General features: G+C 38.6%; 1 protein-coding gene across 4 annotated transcripts; it reads left to right on the top strand.

Annotated features, from left to right (window-relative positions):
* The first annotated feature begins 41 nt into the window (after positions 1–41).
* On the top strand, positions 42–27,951 carry fam171a1 (family with sequence similarity 171 member A1). 4 transcript variants are annotated; one of them, XM_083530391.1, is made up of 8 exons: positions 42–437; positions 12,865–13,092; positions 14,139–14,231; positions 17,043–17,201; positions 19,282–19,458; positions 24,096–24,215; positions 24,715–24,829; positions 25,170–27,951. In XM_083530391.1, the coding sequence occupies exons 1-8, from the start codon at positions 329–331 to the stop codon at positions 26,746–26,748; spliced, it is 2,580 nt and encodes an 859-aa protein (XP_083386517.1). In that variant the 5' UTR covers positions 42–328; the 3' UTR covers positions 26,749–27,951. The 4 variants fall into 4 exon arrangements, with proteins under 4 accessions (XP_083386517.1, XP_083386518.1, XP_083386520.1 ...); XM_083530392.1 differs by having other exon boundaries at positions 52–437; positions 25,173–27,951; XM_083530394.1 differs by lacking the exon at positions 42–437 and adding an exon at positions 12,620–12,692 and having other exon boundaries at positions 25,173–27,951.
* The last annotated feature ends 11 nt before the right edge of the window (positions 27,952–27,962 follow it).

Raw genomic sequence — 27,962 nt, 5'->3', positions numbered from 1 at the left:
AAAACAACCCAATAAGAGTGTCTGCTCTAGTCTTCCTGGTTGATGTGTCCTAGAGGAAAGGCGAGGAAAAGAAAGGGTTAAATCTGGTGGCGCTCTTACCCTCCCTTGAATCTTTGGGCATTTTTAAAACCAGGACGTCTCGTGTGGGATCAACAGCTTTAGGATGTCGGCTGATTTTTTGATCTGCAGCATCTGAGCAGGGATCCAAAACCGTAATAAACGATGGATGACAGCAGCAACCTGAGCGGATGTTTTCTGCAGTAGAAACCGCGATCTGTTTCAAGAGATTTAGTTTTTTCGCTCTTTTTATTTGCGACGAGTTTCCATAATGCGCTGCTCGGAGATCAGCAGATCCGCCGTGATTGTGCTCTGTCTTTTGGGATGCAATATCTGGAAAGCGGTAACAGAAGCCTTCAGAGAAGATAGCGACGCCAAGGGTACGTGTATTTAAGGGGTTATTTTGCAGGGGGAAAGGAAAAGTTTTGGTCTGTGAGCGAGGTAAGGATGAGATAGTGGATGAGAGGTGCCCGGGATTCCCTCTGCGGGTGGGCTAATCCCAGCAACAATGCTAGCTCGCTTTGCTAATATACTGTCAGCTCCTAACACCAGCAAAACGAACACCATATTCAACAACTATTTCCATTTTAAAACAACCAGGTTCCACAATTATTGTTTCCAAAAGTTTTTTGCTTGAATATATTGCTTAGGTGCTCTTCTATCATCTGACTGTCCTGTCATTGCTCTACCATTCAATCTTCTTATCCCTAGCTTATAATGAACAATATATTGATAGTATGTTTCTATTGTTTTCTAATATGATGAGCTGTTTAATTTAATAAACAGTTTGCAACTAATGTATCACAGATTCATGATTGGGGCAGAAATGCTTTGGTTTGATGTTTGTATACATAATATCCAATTCATGATATATGGTATCATTCGTGTGTCGTGATTTAGGACAGTAATAACCCATATTGATTATATTGATATAAGATCCATCTATTGGGTGATTATTTCTTATTTTTAACTAAACGTAAAAAACAACAACAAATACAAAAAAAATCTCACATGGCGTGAAAACACTGGATGCTTGGGCTTCATGTGGACCTACACTACAGGAGGTGTAAATGGGTTAAAAAGTCATGTTATTATACGTTTAATATTACATACATTTAATACTTTTATAAATCAGATAAGTCAAATTTAGGTTAGATTTATGTGAATACTGGGATGTTCCCCTCCCCCTCTTATTCCCAGGCATGTACTATCCACAGCCCACCAATTCATTTCAACTTTCCTGCCCTTCTCTCACTTTGGTACCCTTTTAGAGAGCTTTCCCACCCCAATTTACTTACTCCAAGTGCCATGCATGGAACCAGTCATCCAATCAATCTAATCAATGAGGGAAAAATCAATACACGATCAATATCTAAGTTGCTTCATATTGGCCCGAGGTTCCGGGTTGCCAGATTTATTTTATTAGGGGTTTCCATTTATTATAGAGAGACGCTTCAAGGTTGTAATATATGGACGCAAAAGCAGTCTATAATTTGATACAATTTATAAAAAAATAAAACTAATTCCTTTTATTGATTGTGTGTAATTCAGATGCATAATTACAGAAATGACAACTGAATCAATCTGGCAACCGCGGTGCGATTTTTTTTTTTTATTCATACGAATTGCCGTTCATAGAATCCCCCCCCCCCTCCAGACTTGACCACGCCTCCTGGCGGCAACTGCTCTTCATGCCCCGCCCCCTGAGGACAACTGCAGCATGACTGTTTTTTATATAGAAAGTGAGGGGGAGACATTTCGATACAATATTTTCATACAAATCACACATTTGTATTCTGGGATTTTTTTATTTTTTTTTTATCTAAAAGGAATTATTGTCATTCCAACCCAGTGATGGCAAAAGATCACTCCTTTACTGTAAACCGTTTAAGTGCAACTGGACCTCACATCATATCAATATATTAATATAGAATAATTAAAAAAAAAATGTATTCAATTAATGCATCCAGGCTGAACAACCACTATATAGAACACAAGCAGAGAAAAGATGATGTTGATGATCAGGTGATGTCTCTGTTCTCAGTCATGTTTACATCGCTGACTCCCTCCCTCTCATCCACGTTAGCCATACACCTTGTTGCCTTCTTGCTCATTGTTATCTTTGTAAACTAGCCTACGTCTGTGGTGCGTGATAGCCGGGAATGATACACCAGTGGTAGATTGATAAAGTCGCACAATGACAAGAAATTGGTTGATGGGCTGAAAACGCAATGAGAAGAAATAATATTGATCATATCAAGAAATTTAAAACGATTACGATTAAAACTAAAGTAACGAGTCTGGTTTAAAAAATGTAAGAAGTAGAAAGTACAGATATTTGTGTAATAAAAAATGTAATGAGTATTTGTTCTTCGTTATTTTTTCTATCTCTGTTCTAACCATATACAGTAGAGTACACATTGAAACGAAAAACAACATCTCTCGACCTCACGACGTAGGTGCTACATAAGAAAACAGAACCAAAACACAGAGCTACACGCAAAAAAAAAATTCAATCACCAGGACACAACGTAAAGTGTACGTAGGTGTTTTACATTTAGTGCAAAGAACAACATAAGATGGTGAGACGGTAGAAAAGTGACACCGCAGCACCAACCAGTACAGAAGATTTGTTTTGGTGCAAATAAGTTGTCTATATAATAAATGATTGATGGTTTATAGTAAGTGAGTTTTAATTGGTACTTGTTTCTGTAGTAAAATGCTGCATATAGACTAGGATTAATAATAAGCAATTCTTTAAATTCTTGTTAACCAACAATAGAACATGTTTAATCGTTAATGCGGCGCATTACTGCAGCACTTCCTCTTAGATTTCCACCATGGTGAAGTCTTCAGGACAGAATTTTGTTTACTATTATTATTTTTTTTATTCATTTATTTATTTTTTATAGACGGTACAAACGAGTTCGCTGAGGTAATGTCTCTTTAGGTGCAAATTCAATTGTCCCACTTTTAAATGTAACTATAAACCATAAAAAATTGCTCTAACTTTTGTTTATTCATGAAATAAAAATCGTCCCCCTAACTGTACCGAAATTGAACCGAACTGTGACTTAAAAACAGAGGTACGAACAGAACCGTGAATTTTGTAAACCAATGCACCCCTAGTGTGCTTCCTTCGTTACTCTCGTGCATAGTCACAAAGTGCCTTGTTTCACCACAAATGGTTTTAAGCTTCTAAAAACTCCAATATTTAATGTTGAAACACCCAGTGACCCCAGGATACATCACTGATGACATCACTTCAGTGGAAGCAAACTTTGCATGTCATTTTTCTGGCAACTCTGTAATTCCTTTTCCTTCTTTTTTTTTTTTTTTTCAATAAACAAACGGATGTTTAATGAAGTCTGGGAAACATGCTTCCCCCCTTTATATCTCAAACAACGTGCTTTGAAAGTCTTTTACTACTTTTAAAAGAACTGCCGGTTTTCCTATACATTTTCTGCACAGTCAGATGAGTCAGGTTAAAACCAAAACAGGCTTTCAAGGGAGGAAATCTTCTCTCTTCACAGCAAAAACAAACAACCGCAGCAGTAAATGAAAGACTGTGCTGGTGTCATTTAGTCCTTCCTGAGCAACTTTCCCTCGTCCACAGTTACATGCTCTCAGGACTCTCTTTTTTTTTTGTAGGGTGGAGGAGCGAGTCGGCTGCCTGCCTCACATCTGGAGAAGTCGTTTCTTTTTTTTTTCCTTTTTTTTTTTTTGCAAGAAAGGAAAGCCAGACATGTAGGCCTGCTTGTTTTATGTGGTACTGAACAACACGTGATATACAACCTCAAAAAGTGGCGCTCATTTGCACGTGGCTTTGCGTTAGGGTTGTGTGATTCATGTATTTCTTGCATATAACTTCAATTATTGGTGTATAATTGGGAATTATGATTTGGCAGATCTGTTCAAGTGGTCGTAGATACAGAAGTCTAAATCTGCAAGTAAAGGCTGAGTCTGATGGTAGTTTTAATGCTGTACATAAATTCATGAACACTTAGTTTAGGGATAGTGAATCAAGGATTTGTTTGTTTAAACTAAATTACACTTTTCTTACTGCTTCTTGTTAAACTGTGATCTCAGTGGGTTACAGTGAGAGCTTTAGTAAGAAGAACAGAAGTAAAAAAAATAACACTTAGGGGGAAATCTGTTCAAGTATATTAAGTACCAAGAGCATCATACGCCAAAGCACTTTGTCCATTACACATACACAGTTATAGTTATATATGTAATGTTCTTCATTCTTTATTCAGTGTTCTTTAGGCCATGTCCACACTAATACAGTAGGTTTTTGTTCGAAAACACAAATTTTTAGCCTTCCGTCCATACTGACACCGGTGTTTTTATTCAACGAAAAGTAGCTTCATACAAACTCTCCCCAGGTGGATCAATTTGACATTTTTACGTGTCTTTCAAAAAACGAAAATGGAACAGAAATGTTGCAGCTCAAAGCGTCTTAGATTTTGCTCATGTGCAGTACAGGGACGGTGTTTTCAGATGTTGCAGTGTGGATGAGCAACTTTTGGGAAACAATTGAAATGTCGTTTTCAGATTTATCCAAAATAGTGTAGACTGCCTCAGTTACTATTATGGGTTATGTTCTTTCAGAAATATTGTGATCTCAGTTGTGCAGTTGTGTTAGGAAGAAGACTGTAGTCATCGTTTTGAATCACACTAAGTTCCAGATCACATAATAGTGAGAGGTTCAGTTTTGACATCATTGGGACTTTCAGGTCGTCTTTGGTTGTAGAGCAGGCTGTTTTTGTACTGCGTTGGGGTTCCTGGGAAGCGATGAAATGATTTGACAGACAAACAGCAATTGTGGAAACAAAAAGACAGGGTTCAGAGAGGTCGAAAGTTCAAACTATGAACCTTTAAAGGAGTTGGTTATTAACCAGTCTTTAACTTGTCTGGAAAGTTTTATACACACTCTCACACACAATAACCTTGTGCAACCTTGACTGTCTGTACTTGAAGTTGAAGCTGATCAATGCTGCTGGGCTTTTGAGAAATTTAAAGCCTCAGAATGGGACCCGCATGCCTTCAGTGCTGTGCTTAAACTTTTATGTCAGTATTGGACACAGGATCATGTTCTCAGGGTAAATGATGCACAGACTCGGGAATAAATAGATGCTCTGGATTTAGTGTTTATATGAACTGTGTTGCAGTGCTTCTACAGGTTTCACCGTGCGTTTATACCAAAATATATGTAGGTTCTAACAAATATGTCATACCAATCGCATTACAAACAACATAATACAAGCATAGGACTGATTGCATGCCTTTTTTGAAAAAAATGTCTATTTAAAAGGGGAAATGGATTGTACCTGAACACTTTCTTTGACCTTGCTTAACAGCATGTTAGGAAGAAAAAAAAAAGACTCCTACTTAGATTGTGTATGTTTAAAAGCACCAATCCACTTTTACAACCCAGAACTGCAACCAGGTCACTGATATGTCCTCAGGGTGGGTTTAGTTCACTAGAAATATGATTTACACACACACACGCATAAGGATTAAGTAAATGGATCCGTGTCCAGCTGTGGTACAGAGGTTTGTCTGATGGAGCTTGGTGAGACATAGATTGGACTAAGTAATGCTCTCATATCTCATGTAGGTTTAAATGTCAGCAGTAGGATGACCTAAAAACACAGGGGCATGTCAATAATATGCTTAGAGCTTTTCCACCCACACACACACACACACACACACACACACACACACACACACACACACACACACACAACTTTGCTATGCTAGTCAGTTTAGATATTAAGGAATTTAGTTTAACTTACTGTTTTGTATTACACACACACACACACACACACACACAAAATAATATTTTAGCAGGTTTACCAATATTTTTTATATTTCTCTTGTAGCTTATCCTATCATAGCTGGGCTAATGTGTAAATTGGATACATGATGCCAGCCAAAAATATATTTTTTGAACTGCTACTCCTGCTGCATCACAGGGCAAAGGAAAACACTGATGAACGTTTTCTTCTGTTTGGTGTTTAGTATCAGTTTTTTCAGCAGTATTTCTTTTTTTTTCTCATACATTTTCTTATAAAATAAAGGTCAGACTGCAGCTAGTCAGAGAGTCTGGTTTAGAAGCATAAACAGGGATCTGGTAGTCATGTGATGTGTTTTTTATGACTGATTAGAACGTTAGTCTGCTTGGTTCTGTGATGTGTTTCAGTTGCAGACTACATCAAGACACAAAGCCTCAATCATTATATTATGGTGCCAGTCTGCAGTCAATCATGCTGGATTATTTACTAGCTCTCTCATTTCTATAGATAGTTTCACAGAAGAGTTAGAGAGAGAGAGAGAGAGAGACAGACAGACAGACAGACAGACAGAGACAGACAGACTTTTACTGTTGCATATTACACATTATACAGGTCATATTATAAATTGCCATAAATGTCTTTTTTTTTTTTTTTTTTTTTACTGTACAGGCTTTCCAGGGTCATGTGACCAGTTCAATCACTCTATCACTACCTCAATGCTTTTTAATTCTCTGATAACTGGGAGTGAATTATGACGTTATATCATTGATTTTAAGAGCAGTTGAGGTTGAAAATCTTGCTCAAGGGTCAACCAGTGGAAGCTTTGCAGTGCTGGGCCTTGGATTTTTTTGGACATAAACCTAGTTAAAATGTAACGTTTGAAACACATCTGGCCTTGTATCAAATAAAGCATTGTTCTTACTCCTGAGTGAACTGAGTGGGATATTAGGTGACTCGTGTCAGCCTGGTGGGCTGAACAGTATAGTCATTTGTGTTTGTGCCTGTTGAAGTTTGCATCTTGGGTTGTGTTTAACTGTTGATTGAGTTCTCAAACGCTGATTGTAGGGATGCGGCTTTCTGGGAATAGTAGGGTTAAACACCTCACCTGTGGGCACAGGGGCATTATTCATGAAATAAAATTTTAACCTGGTACCTTCATTTTTTTACAAATAAGTGTCATCTCAGTGTTCTTAGTATGTGCTGCAGTTGTTCTTGCATGTAGCTGTTTTTTGCCTGATTATCTTGAGATCAAGACCACCTGAATATGGTCTATTCACAGTGCAAATTGTATTAGTTTCTCGGTTATTAGAAAAAGCTTGATATGAATCAGGACAATTTTGTGGTGGTTCTCTGGGGGGTGGAGGACAAAGCTGGAGTAATCGCATTATTTGCTAAAAGATGATAAAATATTTTATTTGTGGTTGTTGGCTTGAAGAATCTATTATCTGTATCTGTACAGATGTTACATACTTGGGTGTCTGGTATGGCTAGCAAACTTGTTTAACTGAATACAGTAGTTTGTATTTCAAGATTTCATTATTGAGCACTTACATTTTTTACACTTACAATTTGTATTATTATGTTCCTCAAAGCTGTAGCAGTAACTAAACATTTTGAAAAGGAAAAAAAAAGACTATTTTATTTCTTTGCACAATAACAAAACACCTAAAGGGTTTTATTAATTACATTTTGCATTGTCACTTGCTTCCTGGCAAACACAAAGCCTTGCTTGTTCTTTGGCTTGCCTTTTTGTGCCATCCTGTTCTAAACATTTTGAGTGAAATCTCAGGAAGTCACATAGTATTTGAAAGGAGGCTGGAGGAGAGCTATAGGGAGGGGATTTCCAAGGTGAGACAAATAATAAAAAAAAATAAAGAGACATTTAAGATTGAAGAAGTTTCTGCAGGAAACTAGAGAATGGCGTTTCACAGGAAAGAGCTACACTGGGTCATTGTGTGCAGGGATTTAATGCTCTCCTGCTGAGGAAAAAACAATACATCTGTCATCTGTCCGGTTTGCAGCAGCACTCAAGGTATTTGAAAGGCAAGTGAGCAATACAATACGTCTCAGTGTAACAATGACAGACGTTACATAAAAAAGGCTAAAGCTAGACCAATTTTATGATGAACCATGTTCTTAATCTTAATAATCATGATATGTAGTCTGAAAGTCTTGAATTTGAAAGTACATAATATAGGCAAAAATATTTTGAACAGAATTATGGATTTTATTTTGCCAATAAGTAGCAATAAAGAATACATAAATCATAAAGTTACAAATAAAAAAAGCCTATATGATTCTAAAATAATATATAGGGATATTATTAGCATCTTAAAACTCCACATGTATCCTTTTTCAGATAATTCAGTCCAACCAAAAATGAATAGTTCACCATAAACACTATAAACCATTAAATGCAAAACATTTATGCCAATTTTAGTTCTAAGCCATTGTAGCAGACTATTTTATATTAATTAGAGTCCAAATCCATTCTCATAAGTCTTAAGTTGCTCGGTAATTTTATGGATCTTTAGGTTGTTTATGTGGAACCACTCTTAGTTGTTCAGAGTGGTCTCCAGTTGAAGAGAACTCCAATCACAGGTAGGGTGTAGGGTTGAATCAGGCAGGTCCAAAAGGAAGAAAGGAACATGATTACTGGTACTTCAGGAGCATGTCTAACTCGAGACAGAAAAGAGGATTAGAGGGATGACCGGGGGGGAGAAATAAGGATAATTATGTAGCATTATAGTTGCACAGTAGTTAAAGACACTGTACAATGCGATCAGGGTACAAGTCTGACAGAACTTGCTTGTGCAGCTTAACTAAAATGGAAAACCAGAAGCTTACACAGACATGAGGGATCTCTGGGATAAGAGACAGCCCACCTCACCATTGTCAGCAAACCTGAATGAAGTGTGACAGTTGGGAAACAACATTCTCACCAAAAACACTCTATATCCATGATCCCTCCAGATCTGCTTCTTGGCCTGAGGAAAACCTATTGACAAAAGGCTTGAATAAATATATAAATGGATTCACCACCCCACACTGTGATACTGCATTTATAATGAAACTGAATGTTTCTTGGAAAAGATTAATGTACTTGAAGTGCACAACTTTTGAGACTTTTCTGGTTTAATACACGATTATTATTAAATGAAAGTCCTAAGATACTCCTGATAGTAAGTGTGTGTTTTCAGGTCATTTAAAAAATAAAAATCAATAAAGTCAATAAAATCTTTTCTTTCAATATAAATTCAACACATGCCATGTGCTTTTAATGGCTAGGAATTATTATTATTTGATAAAGAGCACAAATTAAACAGAACAGGCAGGTCGTTCTTTTGTATCATTGTGTGAATATGCTGATAAATCTCTGCAAGTCAGCAGAAATCATTATTTTCCTTCTTGTATGTTAATATTATCTCTCCCACCTGCATCTCTCGGTATTTTCCACATTAACCGCTTGCAGTTTATGGGAACGTTTGCTTTGCAGACACACCATGCTGTGCTGAAAGAGGCTGACGTCTGTTTATGAGTCTGAACCTTGGTTTTATTTTGGGTCATGATTTTTGTATTAATAATTATTTCCAGTAACCCTTGAATGGTTGTGAAGCATGGTGGTGGGAGCATCGCGGTTTGTTTGTTTTTTTTGGAGAAAATCAGAGTAGCGGTGTATATGGAATACAAAGGGACTAAAGGACAAACTAAATGAACAACAGAGTAGTTTGCAAAGTAGTTTGCAATTTCTCTGGTGAGACATGTGTGAAGTCTGGATGAACAGGGAGGAATGATTTTAAAATTTCTTCTCAGTGTTATGAAAGCTAGAGGAAATGTTTGACATTCATAGTATACTTATCTTTCTGTTATGGATAAGAAAAATGTACAATTTTTGGGCTTTTATTTTGTGTGCACGTTGCACTCTTGACCCCTTTATAATAATTATTGTTATTCATAATGCACTCTTTTTTTCTTTTTTTATTTTGCATTTATTATTCACTTTATTTCTTCATCTTGCTCATCTGTTTAGTATAAACATGGAAATCAGTAGCCTGGGGGGTGTTCTCCAAGATTTCTGAATACTTTGAAAAGCTATATGGTGCATAAGCACAAACACTGTGTTCCTCCCTGAGACATGAAACCATATAGAGGCAACCTTCTCATCCACTGGAAAAAGCTTCAAATGCTGGGCTCTCAGCTTGGGAGTGGTGAGTATTCCCACACTGCCTTTGGCATATCTCCTGTGGGAAGTTGAGAGTAGGATAAATATCAAGAGGTTTAGTATCAGAGCTTGTACTATGCATGGATTTCAGGCCAGCTATGTCATTTCCTTTCCCAGACATTTCATGTTTCTGAACTCCATTTCAAAGGTTTAGTCTGTTTAAGATGGTCAATAACATCTGCCTGACTGGCATTGGACCTGACCCCCAAGCCTTATCTTGCAGGTAGTAAGCCCAAAACTAGCTCTTCATGTAATTATTTGTTATAAGCCCTTGGTGGACATTTTTCACAATTAGCATATTGTTTTTACGGTCTTTTAATCCCTGTCATAATAAATTGTTTAGATTCAAAATATCCTCTTTGAATCTTTTTCCATCACTGACCTTGTTGAAACAAACGAGCCATCGCTGCTCTGATCTCGACTCTGGATTAACAGATCAGGTGCATTACAGATAAAGGTCCTACAATGGAGATAGAGTGAGAGATGATCGATGATGTAAAGCAACTTTAATGCCAGGTTGCAGATCAGCACGGAGCCCTGACGCATCAAAAAGTAGTGTCTGCGTCGGCATTACTAGGCTATTTCTGTTCAGGGTAGACTTGGGGCAGAGCTGGTGTTCTGAGAAACACACACTCATTCTTTCAGCACAACAAAAACAATAATCCACCTGTCCTGCACCTGCGTTTGCAAAAGAACACAGGTGCATGCCTGGTCATGTGTGTGTTGCCCAACTGGTTGCTAGCAGTAGTAAAGTGATATCAGTTTATATATAAACAAATGTCCCAGTATTGTGTTTGAGGCTTGTTTTCAGTGTATTTGTCCCGTCATGTTCTACTCTTACAGTGGTGCACGCATTCAAGGTGAAGACGTTAGAGGCGGACATCAACCAAAATCCATTCATTCCTTTTGGAATAAAAGATTTCATGGTGTGCTGTTATGGAACATTTTGCATGTTACAAAGTGTTTCATTTCTCTTACTCAATGTGTGTGGAGAAACGATTCCTGTTCTTACTTGCATCAAATGCAGCAATAAGCAGTCATTTACTCAATAAACTCTTATTAGAGAATATAAAAATAGGACAAAAAGGCGGCTTGGCATGTTACAGAAAAACTGGAAAGTGCTAAGTGATCTTTTTGGAAGACACTCCAATGGTGGAAACCTCCTGACTATTACAAAATGCTGCCACTGGGGACTCATTACACTATACGCCACTATGTGAACAATTTTATATGTATGTATTTTTAAAATAACAACACAAATACATGTATTAATAGATTTAGATTATATAAAGCATCCACCATACCACAAATTCTTATCATTGAGTTGTCCCTTTAGATTGTGTATATATACTACATGATTTATTAAAAGCATAAGTATAAACAACACACAAGTGCATGTATCGGGTAAACTTTAACTCTTATTGCTCCAGCAGCATGCAATTGGTGATATCTGACTAGTGGTATTCTAGTGCTATGTGTAGCCAGGTCCTTGGTTTTCAAATTCTGCTCAAGTGTATATATATATATATATATATATATATATATATATATATATATGGGGGTGGGGGAAAAAGTTGTAAACGACAATTTCCCAAACTGTGCTTTTGGTGGGGTTAAGTAAATTGCAGCTGAACTGTGTGAGAAAAATAAAATAACATGTCTCCTGCTAGATAGTGACAATTGCACCGTCAGTGTCTTCCCTTTAATTTCTTTTACTCAATTAAAATCCTTTCTCTAGTGGTTTTTCCTCCTTTTGTGTCCAGCGATGAATTTCCAAAATTTGCAACATCCCCTTTCTCTGTATTTGACCCAAATTATACTACAGCAACTTCTCCATATGGCCAACTGCACTGAAAACCCTATGGCTGCCACTCCAGGCATGTTTCTAAATATATCCCACACAATGGCTTTCACATGGTTCTCACAGAATAAAGTGGCAGCAGTGACCACAACTAAACCAAACAACTGTCTATTTTAGGGTATGCAGTGCTGCACAGTCACTGCAGTTTCTTTCAGCTTTAAACGATAGTGTGGTAGATACTGACAATGGAAGAAACTTTTTAAAGAAAGAGTAGTTTAGAGATTTGAGCTATTTGTTGTAGCAGCAAAGTAACCTCAGAGCACACATTGACTGTGAACGTCACAATAGTTTTTCCACTGCCTATATAGATTATATATATCTATATCTCTAAATCAGAGAAATACAATATAATCATCCATGATAGAGCAGGAGTAAATCCACACTGGCTCTTACAGACTATGTAAATAAACTATCCATTTAAACAGATTTTGTGGAAAAAAAGACCTAAATCAAATGGTTTTCCAGGCTTTTAGGAACCAGTCCAATTTTGTGAGAAGTTCAGACTTTTACAGGAAGTGTGCTTTCATCATTGCTTAAAAAAAAAAAAATTTAACTTGGGAATTTTTAGAGGAAGGAAAAGCAGCCCATTGTTCTCACTGCATGTTGCTATTGGTTAATAAACAGGAAATGGATGGGGCTATCTCTATGACCATTGGTGCTTTTCCTTCTGTGGCCTCTCGAGAAATGAAGAAAACGTCGGTGAATTGTGTTGTTTATTTCAAAGCAGTTTGAAGAGAGAAGCGCATTCTATGTAGTTAATATTTTTTCAAGTTTTTAATGTATAAAAATATTGGCAGAGGAAGATTTATTTAGAAATTTATCCAGAAATTCTGAACAGTATTTTGATGTTTCTGTATCATGTCACATAACCTCATGCGATGGTTCAAGCTGGATAGTACCGACATTTTTGTGTTTTTGTGCAGAAGTGGCTTTGAAGGTCCACCTGAGTGACGCCAGCACTCACCAGCCGCTCTCGGATGCAAATGTGGAGGTCTTTGCTAATCACACCACCGTCGCTCGGGAGACTTCCGGCAGTGACGGCAACATTTTCATCAGGTTTCCGTATCGCCTGGGTGAGCTGCTGGTCATCACAGCTACCAAGCGAGGCTATGTCCCTAACTCCGCCCCTTGGAGACCATCCAGACTTCCTGGTATGATTTAATTTTCTTAGATTGAATGTTCTTGTTCCTTCTTTCGCTCAGATCCTATTAATGAGATTAAGCTGTTTAGAGGTTTTGCAGTGATAAACGTGAAGGCTTTTGGACCACCTGGCTTACAAGGGTAATAAAGGGAGGTAGGATATGGTGGGGTACAGTTTTTAAATTTGTTAAATGTAGCTAGAAATGGATAAATAAAGTATGACATTGCAGTGGTGGATGAGGTACACAAAATATGTACTTGGGTAAGAGTAGAGATACACTAAGTAAAATATGACTCCAGTAAAAGTAAATGTCCTCCCTTTAAACTTTTACTTGAGTAAAAGTACAAAAGTATTTGCAATCAAAACAAGTACAAAACAGAGCACGTTCTGCTCTACCCCGATTGGTGGCTTGCTGCTTGGTTGACTAGTTAAGTTTGTATTCACTCATAATAATGATAATAAAAATAATAAAAAGGAACGACTGATTTTACAAAATTTACTTGAGTAAATATTTGATAAGAAATGTAGTGAAGTTTAAGTAAAAGTCTCCCCAAATGGAAATACTTCCTAGTACAGATATGCGAAAAAAACTACTTCAGTACATTAACGAATTACATTTACTTTGTTACTGTCCACCACTGAATGTTTGTTAGTAAATGAATTGTCAGTGTTTGGAAATCAATGTGGTATAAAAGGAATAAAACACTCAGAAACTAATCAGTGATGTAGTGATCTCCCTGGATACAGAGCAGGGTTCCTAAAAACACCCTGAAATTAATTAATTAATTAATTTATATATATATATATATATATATATATATATATATATATATATATATATATATATATATATATATACTTAAGCAAACCTCATTGTAGTTTCATTCAGACTTTCATTTTGATTATTGGTGGGGGTGAACATGAACAAATGGGATAATGTGTCACTGTGCATGGGGGAGGGATGAATCCTGATCAAGTAATGACTAACATGACTGTGTGCGTGTGCGCGTGTGTGTGTGTGTGTGTGTGTGTGTGTGTGTGTGTGTGTATATATAGTCTTCTCATCACTGAGCCTGAATCTGCTTCCTGAGAGAGCTGCAACTTTAATGGTATATGAGGACGAGGTTCAAATCATCTCTGAAAACCAAGGTAAAAAAAAATGTGTGAGTGTGTCTGTGTGTGTCTGTGTGTGTCTGTGTGTGTCTGTGTGTGTCTGTGTGTGTCTGTGTGTGTCTGTGTGTGTGTGTGTGTCTCTGACACTTCCTAATCAATGCTCCATCTTTTCATTTCAAACGTCAGACCTCATTACACAGTATCGAACATGACTTAATTTTATTTATCATCAGAAATCGCTCTCACCACTCTTTACAACCGTGGTGAGCAGAAAAAGATCTCAGACTATGCAGCATGCCAGTGGGCTCCAACAACAGAACAGGAATCTGTGGCTACAGTGAGCATGGACACACACACACAAATACACACACACACAAACAAATGTTTCTCAAGGGAGCAGGAACGTCTTAATGAAGCTGACACTGGTGGGGAAGAGACGGGGGTGTGGCCATCTGTCCGCTCTAAAACGTGTGGCTTTTATTCTAATTGGAGGCTTGTGGGTGTGTGTGTATAAGATGAGTTTGATGTGTCTTAGGAAATCTTGGGGTTCTGTTTTCATTTACTCCGCTTCACCTGAATCCTATTTCTTAAAGTGTGTATACACACACACACACACACACACACACACACACACACACACACACGCGCGCGCGCTTACTTCTCAGGGTGGAACTGCATTTCATAGTTTTATCCTTACATAAGGGAACAATAATCGTACAAACACACACACACAACTATGAGATGCTTGACCCCAGCATTCTGGCACAGTAAGAAGCACCTCCCCTCGTTACACACACACACACACACACACACACACACACACTCTTTCTTGGATTCGCACACCTGCTTGCTAGCATATATTTCTCCAATAGAGAATCTTGTTACACTGCTGACAAAGCTGTTGTGTGTGTGTGTGTGTGTGTGTGTGTGTGTGTGTGTGTATATATATATATATGTATGTATATGTATGTATGTGTGTGTGTATATGTGCATGTGTGAACGTGTGCGTGTGTTTGTGTGACCCTGAGCTCATCCCAGGGAAATACTGAAGAAAGGGAAAAGAAAGGAGGAGGGGGTATAAACACTAAAATAGGGTGGGGAAATGATAGAAGAGCTCCTTGGGGATCTCTTTGACAGACAGTTAGATGGAGAGCTGAATATGACACAACTAATGGTCTCTCTCTCTCTCTCTCTCTCTCTCTCTCTCTCTCTCTCTCTCTCTCTCTCTCTCTCTCTCTCTCTCTCTCTCTCTCTCTCACTGTGTGTGAGTGTGTTAGCATGAGCGTATGTTGTGTCAATACTCCACCGGTTCTTAAAGTCTCTAATTTGTTCATCAGAGCAGTTTGGATTGTCTCCTAACGCCTGTGAAAGAGCTAAACAGAGTGTGAGTGTGTAAGAGCACCTGGTCGTGTGGTGTTTATGTGTGGGGTGGCTACGACTCGCTGTCATGTCTGTGGAATGCAGACTCCCTGCAATGGAAACTCAATGACATCATCGCACTCTCCAGAGTTGTACGGGAGGGCCACGGCTTTATGATTTACTGACCTAGTAGTTTAAAAAATAGAGATAAAGACATGGAGAGAGAGAGAGAGGGAGAGAGACTGCTTATATTTGGTTAAAAAGTAGCATGCCGAACTTGACTTTTTGTTTTATATTTAGGAAAATGAACGCCAACGCCCTCTCTCCATTCCTTTTTTAATTCATTCATTAATTTTTTTTGCTTCCAGTTTGGTCATATACCAGTTTCCACCCACCAAACAGCTATTAAGGAGGATGAAAAGTAGCATGTGCTTTGTCACACATTTGCCTTCTTCCGCATACATGGTCTGGTCTTACAGTCATAAATGATTGGCTACTGATTCCTGGCATTGAATACACTGTAAACAAAAGTTTGTAGACATCTGACTAGAAGATTAATCTGTTCTTTTTTTTTTAACGTCCTATTCCACATTTATTCCAAATTTCGTGTAATAATAACCTCCACTCTTCTATGAAGATGTTCCACTAGATTTGGAATGTGCTTGTGAAGATTTGTGCTAATTTTGCAACAAGGGTTTTAGTTAAGTCAGGTCCTGATGTAGGTGAAGTGAGGAGGCCTGGAGTGCTGTTCCAATTAATCCCAAAGGTGTTCACTAGGGTTGTTGTCAAAGTTCTATTTCAGACCAATCAATATCTTTCATTCCAACCCATGTAAAGCATATCTTCAGGGAGCTGGCATTGTGCACAGGGGCATTGTTGGGCTGGGACAGGTTTGGGTCTGTGCTAGTTCAAGTGAAGGGAAATTTTTTGATGTCTTTATTGCTACAGGCATCTTATACAATTGTTTGCCTCTAACTTTGTGGAAACTGTTTGGGGAAACCTAACTGGAAAATATTTTTTTTATTAATGCAAAACTATTTACTAATTCTTATCTTGTTTCATGTCTCTGAAATAAGCCTCTCCATAAGAAAAGTAAAGAAGTCCTAGGAGGCCATGAATTCTATATTTTTTTTCTTTATCTCGTGATCATGAACTAATTTTCTCGCCTTGTTTTCTTGTTATCACGACTTTTTTTTGTGATCTTGACTTAATGTGAAATTAACTACACATTCAGGGTTGCTATATTTTCTATTTTTATGACTGCCTCCATCCAAAGACAGACACAGAACTATTTCAGATTAGGTGAGTCCCTGAGCAAAGTAAATGTGAATGCACAGAAAAAATAAGTACTGTATCACGAGGAAACAATGTTTCTGTCAAGATTAAAAGAAGAAATAAAAAAAAAAGTTATGATGCATGGCCTCCTAGGACTTCTGAAGGAAAAATATAGAAACATCTAGAATTGTATTGCATGTATTTTGTTTGCAGGATCGAGGCTTCAGCCATTGGTTCAGTTCCAGAGACGAGCTCTGAGACTTCCTCCTAATGTCACCTACACCAACCTGACTGCCTTCCTCACTGTGACACACTCAGGCCAGGCAACACAGCAATTCCCATACCTTCAGGGCCTCGGCTCAAACAGCTCAGGTAACACGCGTATACATACACACACACACACACACACACACACACACACACACACACACACACACACACACATATCTCAATCCATTGCTCATTTTATGAACAATATCTTGAATCCTTATTAATTCCCCTATATTCATTAGGCATCTGCTTAAGTACACAGTGTTTGTACACACACACGAGATCCCACTGAGGAAGGAGTAAGTGGAAAAATAGGACCTCTTATCATCTCTAGGTTACCATGGTGACATTATGCCGAGGTGTGGCCTCGTGAGAACGGCTACAGTGCCCTTTTTCCCTGTCTTGTGCATCAAATCAGGCCAACAAAACAAAAATAGGTAACAAAAAGTAGATCAGCAGATACATATGCAACATACTGTAGATCACCTGTTTGCATTCTATTCATACTAGAACTGGCGTCTTTTTATCAGGATATGAATGTTTATTGTGGCAAAGTCTATTCATGTCGTTCTTATTTATTTATTAACGATTGAGCTTAAATGGTCTGCGGTAAAACAGGTATTTAAGACTAACCGTGCTTTGGTGAACAGCGGGCATGCATTTAGGTTGCTGAAACGGATCTAATAGGACAGGGGTGTCAAATTCAATTGCACAGGGGGGCAAAACTCAAAGCACACTTTAGGTCTCGGGCCGAACAGGATAAACATTTATTAAACATGTTTGTTTTTGTTTTTTAAACATAAATATGAATAAGAAAAGACAGGAATATTATTCCAGAATAAATCAACTTTAAATAACTAAAAATATTTTGCTTTCTATAAACATATATCCTGTCAAAGTTATACAAGTTAGACATATGAACCTGCTGCAAAAAAACCTGAAAAATAAATACAAATTGTGCTTTTAAGTAAACGTTAAAATAACAACAAATTAAAACAGATTTCTTTGCTCTTAAGCCATTGAAAAAAAAAAAAATTAAATATCTTATAATATTTTGCTCTCCATAAAAATATCTCCTGTCAAACACAAGACGTCTCACACCTTCATCATGCAGCCCTTTAGAAACTCTCCCTCGGTAAATGGCCGAGCTGAATTGGCTCTGATTTCTCCTCTGCCACAATAAAACTTGCTTTCACAGCAGCTTCACTTTGTGATTTTGCTCTGGTGAAAAAACATCTGCTGAAATGTCAGATTCTTCTTTAACTCTTTTACTTTCTGTATCTTCTGATCTGCATTCAGGTTTTTCAGCTTCTCCTGATGTTTTGTCTCATAGTGCCATATTAGATTAAATTCCTTAATTAAAGCCACATTCGCTCCACAAATAAAACACACGGGTTTACCAGCAGTGTCAGTAAACATATACTCAGCCTCCTATCAGTTTTGAAAGGCTCTGTTTTCAGAATCAACTTTTCTCTTCGCCATTGTGAGGAGCTTCACAATAACTTTACAATAGGGTTAAATACATCAACAGAAGCTCGACTTGATTGACGCTGGAATGTTTCCAGGTAGCCTAGCATTTGGTAAGGCAGCTGAAGCGCTGCGTTATGGGATATGTAGTTTGTGTGTTATCAGCGCTTACATTAATAACAATAATCATAGATCGATATAAAATGATCTTGCAGGCGGGATATAATTGTACATCGAGTTTGACACATATCTAATAGGATAATAAAAGTCTGTAGTAGCCATTGCTTGGTACGCTTCTGCTCTAGAGTCAATTCAGAGAAAATCCTGATGGCTCGGAATGATATTGATTTCAGATTTGCTGTTTATTTGTATTTATTTTTTTAAAGCCACATATCTAAAATTATCTGTGCTGAAAATTACATTCTGGTGAAATATAAAGATAGTAACAAATATAAAAGGCTCTTTGTTGTCTAGTGTAGATGTATGACCCATAATGGGTAACCGTAAGTCATGCATTTTTAAATGCTATCGTATCAAGCTTCACCAATCCATTTGTTCCTCTCTGATGGTCTTCAGGGAATTTATTTACCATTTCAATTTATCATTTGAGGATGTACCATTATCTGAATGTAAAAACATTAAAGGCCCCACAAACACACACCCTCTTTCTTACCTCTTTAATGCATCCCTCTCCCTATCTTACTCTAATTGGTAGGCAGCGACCGCAGATTTGAGCTGACCCCTGTGGCTGCTATAAGCGTTCATCTTTTGGGCAGTGATGGGGCAGAGCTTCATGTCAGCGAACCAATCAGTGTGAGCGTTCCCCTCCCTGCTAATAGTGGCTTGAAGGAGAATGACCACATTCCTGCCTGGAGGTTCGATCCCAAACTCGGTGAGTTTCATTCACACACACACACACACACACACACACACACACACACACACACACACACACACACACACACACACACACACACAGGCTCTACAAAACATTATTGTGAGCTATCAGGTACCCATGCTTTGTTTGTATTGGTGTGTATGGGAATAGAGGAAAGATGGAGCACTTGAGCATCACCAGATTTCCTGTTCCCTCCATCTGCCAGATAAGTCGTGTAAAAGGTTTTAGGGTTGGGATCAGGAAATGAATGTTTTAAAAAATGTCGATCGAAAGGTGGTTGTGATGTTCTGTGGAACAAGAAGGTCAGCCAGGTCACTACGAAGTGTTGTAAACACCACTGAGCTTTGGAACTTGTACAACAATTCCTTTTATACACTTACTCACACACACTCACACACTCTCTTTCTCTCTCTCTCTCTCTCTCTCTCTCTCTCACTCACACACACACGCACACACGCACACACACACACTCACACACACGTACAAACACTCAGAATCTTAATGTGGAATCTTTATAAACTATAGAACCTTATAGTATAAACAGTTAAAATAGTAATGAACCTGTGCAGAACCTGTGCATTTATTTTCTTGCGCTTGCTATAATTATATATTTGTTTCCTTTATTGTAGTGAGGCTGAATTAGGCACCTTGTTAAAAAGAAAAAAAAGTGTTAATACATGAATAACACCAGTCAAATGGTACAAAAGAACACTGGACCTAATTGTATCTGAATCACAAGGTTTATTTATTTTTAATCCAGTGTAAAACAGGTCAAATCTGATTGACGTGACATGGTGCAAAAACTGGTTGTTGTTTCTAATTTCGAATACACCTAAAGACCTGAGCATTCATGCAGCAATGCAATCAGACTGAATTGTGCATATAGAGGTCAAGAGCTTTTGTTCAATTTTGTATGTGATCTCATTGGTTTGTGTATTTCAGAAATGCTGCTCTACTGAGACTTTCACACATAGCAGTCTAAAAGTGTTTATACACAGAATGGTATGAAAAACAATAAAGCATTTGGTGAGTGTCGGTTCTGAGGGGGAAACACTTTGTTAATGAGTTCAGACAAGAGTTGCAAGGGAGGATATAGGAACTAAAATAAGCACTCGCAGTATGTTAAATCTCCAGTGTGGTAAATGAATTACAACAGCAGTTAAGCACTTTGGGTTACATTTTTGTCACCCAAGAACATTAATCTGAGAATACAATGGGCACATGTTGGACTGATAACGGTGGTCTTTTCTTTATTTAGTCACCTACTTCATCTAAGAGGCCTGATGCTTACAGTATCTGTTGAGGAAGTGTTCTCTCTTTAGGGGAAATTGTAGCTCACTGACCAGATTAGACAAGGAATCATTTAGAAGCAGAGTTTCTGATCATTATCTTTGTTTGGTTATGTCATGCTCTGAAAGAAAAAGAAATTGAAGTGTTATCTTTATTCTCATGCATAAATGAAAAAAGTTAAACATTCAAAACTCAAAATGGACGTTAAAACGTGCCGTTCAAATTAGAATGATTTTGCATAGTCAAATGAATGAAGGACGAAAAGTGTGCCCTTTTCAATGTGTTATGATGTTTGTAAGTAGATCTATGTGGCATTTTGACAATTCTTGTTGACTGCTCTCATCTCACTTGATTCAACAGTAAGGCTTGTATGAGGTTTAACTGTGTCTGTGTTAATGCTACTTCAGGATCAAGAATACATTGTTAGTATAATATATGCAGATCGCACAATCTTCATACATGTTGATTAGGAATGGTTTTCTTTTTTCATCCCATTAAAAACAGTTGACATAGAAATCAGGTTTGTTTGAACTCGTATTAATGGACCCTGAAGCCAGGATTAAACGGTCATTGTTTACTGATTAAAGCATGTTTCAACTGGCATTAAAAACAGCCATTATTTTTGCCCAGGCATTATAAACTGAAACCCTGCTGCACCTTCTCACAGTATACAGTATGTCAGTAAAATTTTATCTCATGTATACTACAGTATTGTACAATGTGTCACTATAGACGATAGGACACACCCATCTACCTCCTGCATAGTAAAGGTTTTTCTAATTTAAAATGGGGATAGAGTTGCATTTGTTATGGGGAAGACTTGGAGGTTTGAAAGGGGGCGGGATACATGTGGACAGACCGAGTGGACAACGGGGTCTTCTGTAATGTGGGTCATTTGTTAGACTGTCTCTTAGCAGCCAGGACTGAACAGAGGGAGCGTCAGGGTGTAGAGTAACTTGCTTACAGCTATTTTAAACAGTGTTTCAGCTTTAGGCCCTTGCCCAGGCATTTTCACAGGAAAGAAATGCCATGAGTATCTGATTACAGCCTTTAGATCCAGACGCTGACGTGCTGATAATGTCGGCAAACATGGGTAAAGCTCAGTGTCGGAGTACATGAATGTAACACAATTGCATGTGATTAATGCGTCGGTTTGCGTGACACCGGGTCTTTTGTCCAGCAGGGCGTTGCTTTGTGGTCTTATTCACGCTGAATCTTGAAGCACACTCAACTTTTTACACGGGGTTAAGTGTGTTTTTATACAGGCCCATGCGTGTAGCTAAACGATTATTTGATTGCAGCTTGGATGTGTTTTGTTTATATTTCTTACCTCAGAATTTAGGATGCACTTTATCAGCACTTAAAAACACATTTATTTTCTCTTTCTCAAACTGATATGAGGCTTTCTGTTGTGATCACACATATACTAAATGGACAAAAGTATTAGGAAACCCGACTTTTCCCAGCATATGTGGTTCTTCCTTAGATCAAATAAACATATTTGTATAGGATGTCTTTGGATGATGTAACATAATTTTCACTTCACTTGAACTAGGGGACCCAAACCTGTTCCAGCATTACAATGCCTTCTGTGCACAAAGCCATGAAGATATATTTTACATGGGTTGGAGTTAAAGATCTTCACCCCATATCAGTACCTGACTCTACTAAACCTCTTGTGGTGGAATGGTGCAAAAATTTAAGTAAAGAGTAAAGTAAAGTAAAGTAAAGTGAAGCTTTATTTGGTATTGGGGCGGGGCTAATTTCAGCTATGATGGAAAACACATCTACTTATTATTTTATGGCAATTAGGATATGTGCAGCTGTATGATAATATAGTGTAAGTATGCAGATGATTAGTCTTGATCCTCCACATACACAACACATGCATTGTTGGCAATAATGAGTACTTGTGAACTCTTTTCAAATGCCTTGCATTCTATAATCTTATATAATATAATTATTATAAATGTTTTGTTGGAGTTCCCTGTTCACGTTTGTTAAGCAAATCCCAGGTGCAATTAAATCTCTAAAAAATACTTTCCTCATAATTGAGATATCTTTACAAGAACATAAAGGCATGTAATGGAAAATTCTAGCTCATTAAAAGCCCCACACTGCAGTAGTTGTGTAACAGCTAACAAGTCATTAAGTACTGTTTTAAATGTCCTGGATGATGTGGCCTCATTGTGCGAGTGTGCGAAGATGGCTTTTAAATACAGACTAAGAGCAGGTTGAACACTGCAGACTGGCCATGATTAGTTTATGTTCAAATGGTTATAAAAGATATTTGATCTATACGGTCCTTCTTTAATCCTTTTTTCTATTTCCGTCAGCAATATTGTTCTTTAAGTGTATTGCAGTGTCATTGTGAGTGGATGTGTGTGTGGGTGGGTGCGTGTTGAGAGGTTGCTGAGTCGGTGCAGGTCAAATAGCAATCAATAGAAACTCCGGCTGTGGTGGAAAACAGGGAAAATATGCTGCATCACTAAACCTCTCTGCCCTCCAGTGTATACCTGCAACTCTTTCTACCCTATTAAACTGACTGTTCATAATTGTAGTGAATTTTTACTATGCTCTACTTAATATACATTATGTATGTGTAGATATTATACTCATTAATAATATTGTATACTCGATGTTTTACTCCTTGAAAATCATTTTTGACTCGGTCACTTCTTATCTCATATTCCTTTGTGACCATTGTAAAAATTGTACCTATTTTACCTTTAATTAATTCTTTATCAGAGTATGTAGGGTTATTCAAACAAATGGTCACCAAACTTTTTATAGAAAGTAAACATTTTTTTTTACTCCTGGTATCAAAGGATCTTTGGGAAATTATCAAAGGAATTATCAAAGGAAATTATATCTTTTTAATTATTTTTTTTGGTTGATCAAAGCAGTCAAGAACATGCTGCCTAACACAACTACAGTTCACTGCTTTTGCTGCCACATAGTGGTGTTACTTGGTAAATTACTCATAACTTGATACATGGTCTTAAAGATAGATGACCAGTATAGGGTAGTATAGTGTAATTTGTTAATACATATTAACAAAATACAGTACATCATTTAGCAAAATGGAGCGATAAATAGTATTGCACTGTATAAACTGTGTGTATGCACGCGAACACGTGGACGTACCTACCGTGAAAACCTCAAACCATTCTAATTTAGGGACCATTTTTACTAAACACTGATATGCTGATATGTTTTTTGTAGTTAACTACAGCTTGCCTTAAGCCAGTGTAAGTAAATGATTCAAGCAAGGACTGTGTGTGTGTGTGTGTGTGTGTGTGTGTGTGTGTGTGTGTGTGTGTGTGTGTGTGTGTGTGTAGGAGCCTGGTTGAAGAGCAGTTTGGGCTACGTGCAGAAAGAAGGAGGTGGGGAGCTCATCCTCACCTACATCGCCCCTCAGCTCGGTTACTGGGTAGCAGCCATGTCTCCTATAAACACAGGTAACACACACTTTCTCTCTGGATCTCTCGCTCTTGTCATCTCTGTCTCTAATTAATATTTTGTTTTTGTTTGCAAACTGCTAGCCAAACTTTTCATTGTAACTGACACCAACACTCGTACTGCAAGCATGTAGCTACTGTTAAGGTTATCTAGTTTGGGCCGCCAGTGTCTCCACTTACAAAGAGTAATCTTTGATTTATATTACATGCTAGGTTTACTGGCAGATTTCACTAGTAAGAAATCTAATTACCCTAGCTTTGTATGCCATTCAGAGTCTAATTTCTTCTTCATGATCTATTTAATTTATTTATTATAAAAGTTGTGAGTGGGGAATTGAAGAAACATCAATACCACATAGCAATAATTCAGAGAAATTATTCGGTCTAATTGTCTTTAAGTGCGGCTTTTAAATTGCCATACCTAATTTGCATTATGTTGCTTGATGTGTTTAGACTCGAATCATCGCTCACACACTGTGTATCTCTGTGTGTGTTTTAGGTCCTGTGGTTGCAAAGGACATCAGCACATACCACACTGTGTTCCTTTTGGCCATCCTGGGAGGCATGGCCCTCATCCTGCTCTTCCTCCTCTGTCTTCTGCTCTGTTACTGCAGGTGTGTGATTTATTGTATTTTTTGTTTGTTTGTTTTTCTGTTTCATCACTGAGCTCATCTTTCTTTTATTTATTTTAAATTTACTGTTGTATGTGCATTAAATGCAGAGTAATCAATAATCATTAATATGAACATTTAGTATTAAATTGTATTTTGTTGTGTAGTATGTTGTATTATTATCAAATTTATGTTTGTAATTAATACTACATTTGTAGTTTATGATATTGAGTAGAAATTAATATTTTTGTGGTAGTATTTTGTATTAATGCTTTTTTCATTATAAATATTCATTTTTCTACATCTTGTCCTCCCATATATTTTCCTATGTTTGTGTCACCAGGAGAAAGTGCTCACGCTCCAGACGGGCTAACCAGAAGTACTCTCTGACCTCACTGGACAGCTCTAAACGAGATCAAGCTACGTCCATGTCTCACCTCAACCTCATTAACGAAACCCAACCAGACCAGTTGGGAGTGGAACCAGACCTGCACACACCCATGCTGAACGCCGCCCCTCACGACTCATCCACCAGTGAGCTAGTGTCTTCTCGAAATGAGCTCGGGAGTCGGTCCCAGCGTGACTATCGCCGTAGCTACACCTCTATCATCTCATCAACTGTCCATCCTCTGCACATGTCTGCTTTGTCCTCATCTCCGTATCCGCTGCAACACGCTGCCTCAGCTGGCCGCCTGTCCTCAGAGAGCAAGGCCAATCCACGCGAGCTCCGCCTTTCTCCAGCCATGACTTCACCCACAACTTCACCAGAAAGAGATCTGGGGAGTGAGCATCGTCCATCTGACTTCCTACTTTCACGCTCTGTGGATCAGCTAGAACGCCCTCCAGGTCTTCTGCCTCGGCCCGGAGAACTGCTCTGCTGCACGTCGGAGCTGCAAGTCAGCCAGGGTGGAGCCGGATATCAGAAAGGCCGTCCCACTTTGCTTATCCCTGCCCATTATATGCGGCTGCCTGGGACACACCCTCTATCAGGACAAGCGCTTCTACTCCAGTCTGATGAACGGAGCGAGCTCGAGAGCATCCGTGCAGAGCTTAATGCATCCCATCAGCCTCAAGCTGAAGTGGTACAAGTGGACGACATGGGTGAAGAGATAGAGGAGGGGAAAACAGGAGCGAGGGAGGCAGGAGGAGGGACAGTGGATGAGTGGACGTCAACGTTGCCTGAAGCCTTGTCAATCCCGAACTCACTAAGCGAGGCGGCACTCGGGGTGGTGCAGATGAACGGAGAAGATCAGCTACTGGCTGAGAAGACGTTAATGGAGTTGAGGGGCGGGAAACCACTGCCACATCCACGAGCCTGGTTTGTGTCACTGGACGGCCGTTCGAACGCACACATCCGCCATTCTTACATCGATCTGCAGAGGGCTACACACGGCACCTGCTCTGTGGGCAGCAACGATGCCAGTTTGGACTCGGGCGTAGACGTGAGTGACGTCACGCCGAGCCGCAAGAACAAAGGCCAGGAAAAGAACACGGTTAGGACACCCAATGTGGCATGCACATCGCTGGTATTTATGGAGGATAAAGTTAATGCTCATTCAGAACCCAACGAAAGTGAAAGCCAAACTCCTGCCTGTAGCCCGGAAGAAAACTCTAATAAGCCCTTGTTGCCCAGCTCCGAGGTGGAGGAAGAGACTATAGTGCCTCCTTCACCTCCTTTGCTACCCACTCCTCCACTCCCGTCCCCTCCTCCGCTCCCGGATCCCGCCATGGAGGAACAAGAGGATTCAAGAGTAGACACTGAGCAGATAGTAAGGACTGAGCATGCACAAACGCACCTTAAGCTTCCCTCGAGCAACAGCGCCCCGGATGGTTTGGCTGCTCCTGAGGACATTGATGAGAACAAGAAGAGTCCGTGGCAAAAGCGTGAGGAAAGGCCACTGCTCTCCTTTAACCTGAAATAAACCCTGACCTTTAGCCTTATTACCTGTGGAAATGCCTTTTGGCTGAAGGGTTTAGGGTCTGACTTTTACAATACCTGTGAAAGTGGAGGGAGGGGGGAACAAAGCCATCGAAATTAATAACAGCTTCCAGGAACTTGCTCTCCAAAAGCACTCCGCGAAACCCATTTATGCACAACAGCTATGCCTTTTTAAACAAACTGCAACAAAAAAAAATGAAAGCCATTGAATGGTATGAAGGTGAGATTATTTAGCTTTATGAACTGCTGCTGGTGTTCAGGTAAGCAATAGGATCTTCAACTGGCAGCATACAGAGCACTGAGCACTGCGTCTTTGTCCACAGTAAATGTTTAATCACGTGTTCGTCCGCTGTGTCCCAGCACTTAGCTGAACAAAATTGTGTGTCGAGGTGTTGCGTCCAGTGGTTTTCCGTCTCCGACGAGTGTTTTCTTTTTTAAATGCATCACAGGCGAGTTTTCAATCTTAGGCATTAATCACATGCAGTATTTCCTTATCAGTTTGATAATCAGATTTGTCCACTCTAATATCTGTGAACTTCCTGTTGTTCTTCACATTTGAGACTAGAGGCTCGCATTGCTATGCATTAATATATTTTTTTATTATTTTTGAAAGCGTATTATGTGTGTTCATTATCGTATTCACTGTTTTGAATGTGAAACACAATTGAGTCTTTTCTTTGGGCAAAGCATATGTTTCTTTTTCCTTTTTCTTTTTTTTTTTAGCTTGTCTTACATTTACGTGACAAAAGCTCCGTCTGTCTAAAGTGCCTATGTAGCAGATGCATTCATTTACAATCCTCATGTCTCTTTTGCAGATTCAATCCTGTTACATATCTATCCTTTGTTTTTTGTATATATTTTTTTTTCCATGTAGTGCATAAACCATGTGTCTTTGTACAGTGGGTGAATGATGTGTCTCTACTCTGTGTTTCTCCTCTAGCAAATTTCAAGACGTGAGTTTTTGCCTGGTTGGTAATTTGTGTACGAATTAATGTGCTACAGTAGGTTGTGGTTGTCGCCCGTGGCCAAAATGTGTGTGTGGATATGAAAGCTGTCCTTGTGACATTACCACTTTGCAATTACTTCCCAAAAATCTCCTTTTGAGTGGTTGCTTATGATATAAATGAGTTCACAATTAAAAAGAAAAAATGTAACCAGTGCTGGCATTAAACAGTGCTTTCACAAATGTTTAGTCCA

This window comes from Silurus aristotelis (assembly GCF_946808225.1).
Source record: "Silurus aristotelis genome assembly, chromosome: 25".
Taxonomy (NCBI): Eukaryota; Metazoa; Chordata; class Actinopteri; order Siluriformes; family Siluridae; genus Silurus; species Silurus aristotelis.
The sequence above is the reverse complement of the archived record's forward strand: the minus strand, read 5'-3'. Positions and strand labels throughout refer to the sequence as shown.

Excerpts from the sequence above, each read along its gene's own strand:
- fam171a1 (XM_083530391.1), top strand. The coding sequence starts at position 329 with ATGCGCTGCTCGGAGATCAGCAGATCCGCCGTGATTGTGCTCTGTCTT. Across the intron at positions 14,232-17,042 it reads AATCATCTCTGAAAACCAAG|GATCGAGGCTTCAGCCATTG; the intron begins GTAAAAAAAAAT and ends TTTTGTTTGCAG. Across the intron at positions 24,830-25,169 it reads CTTCTGCTCTGTTACTGCAG|GAGAAAGTGCTCACGCTCCA; the intron begins GTGTGTGATTTA and ends TTGTGTCACCAG.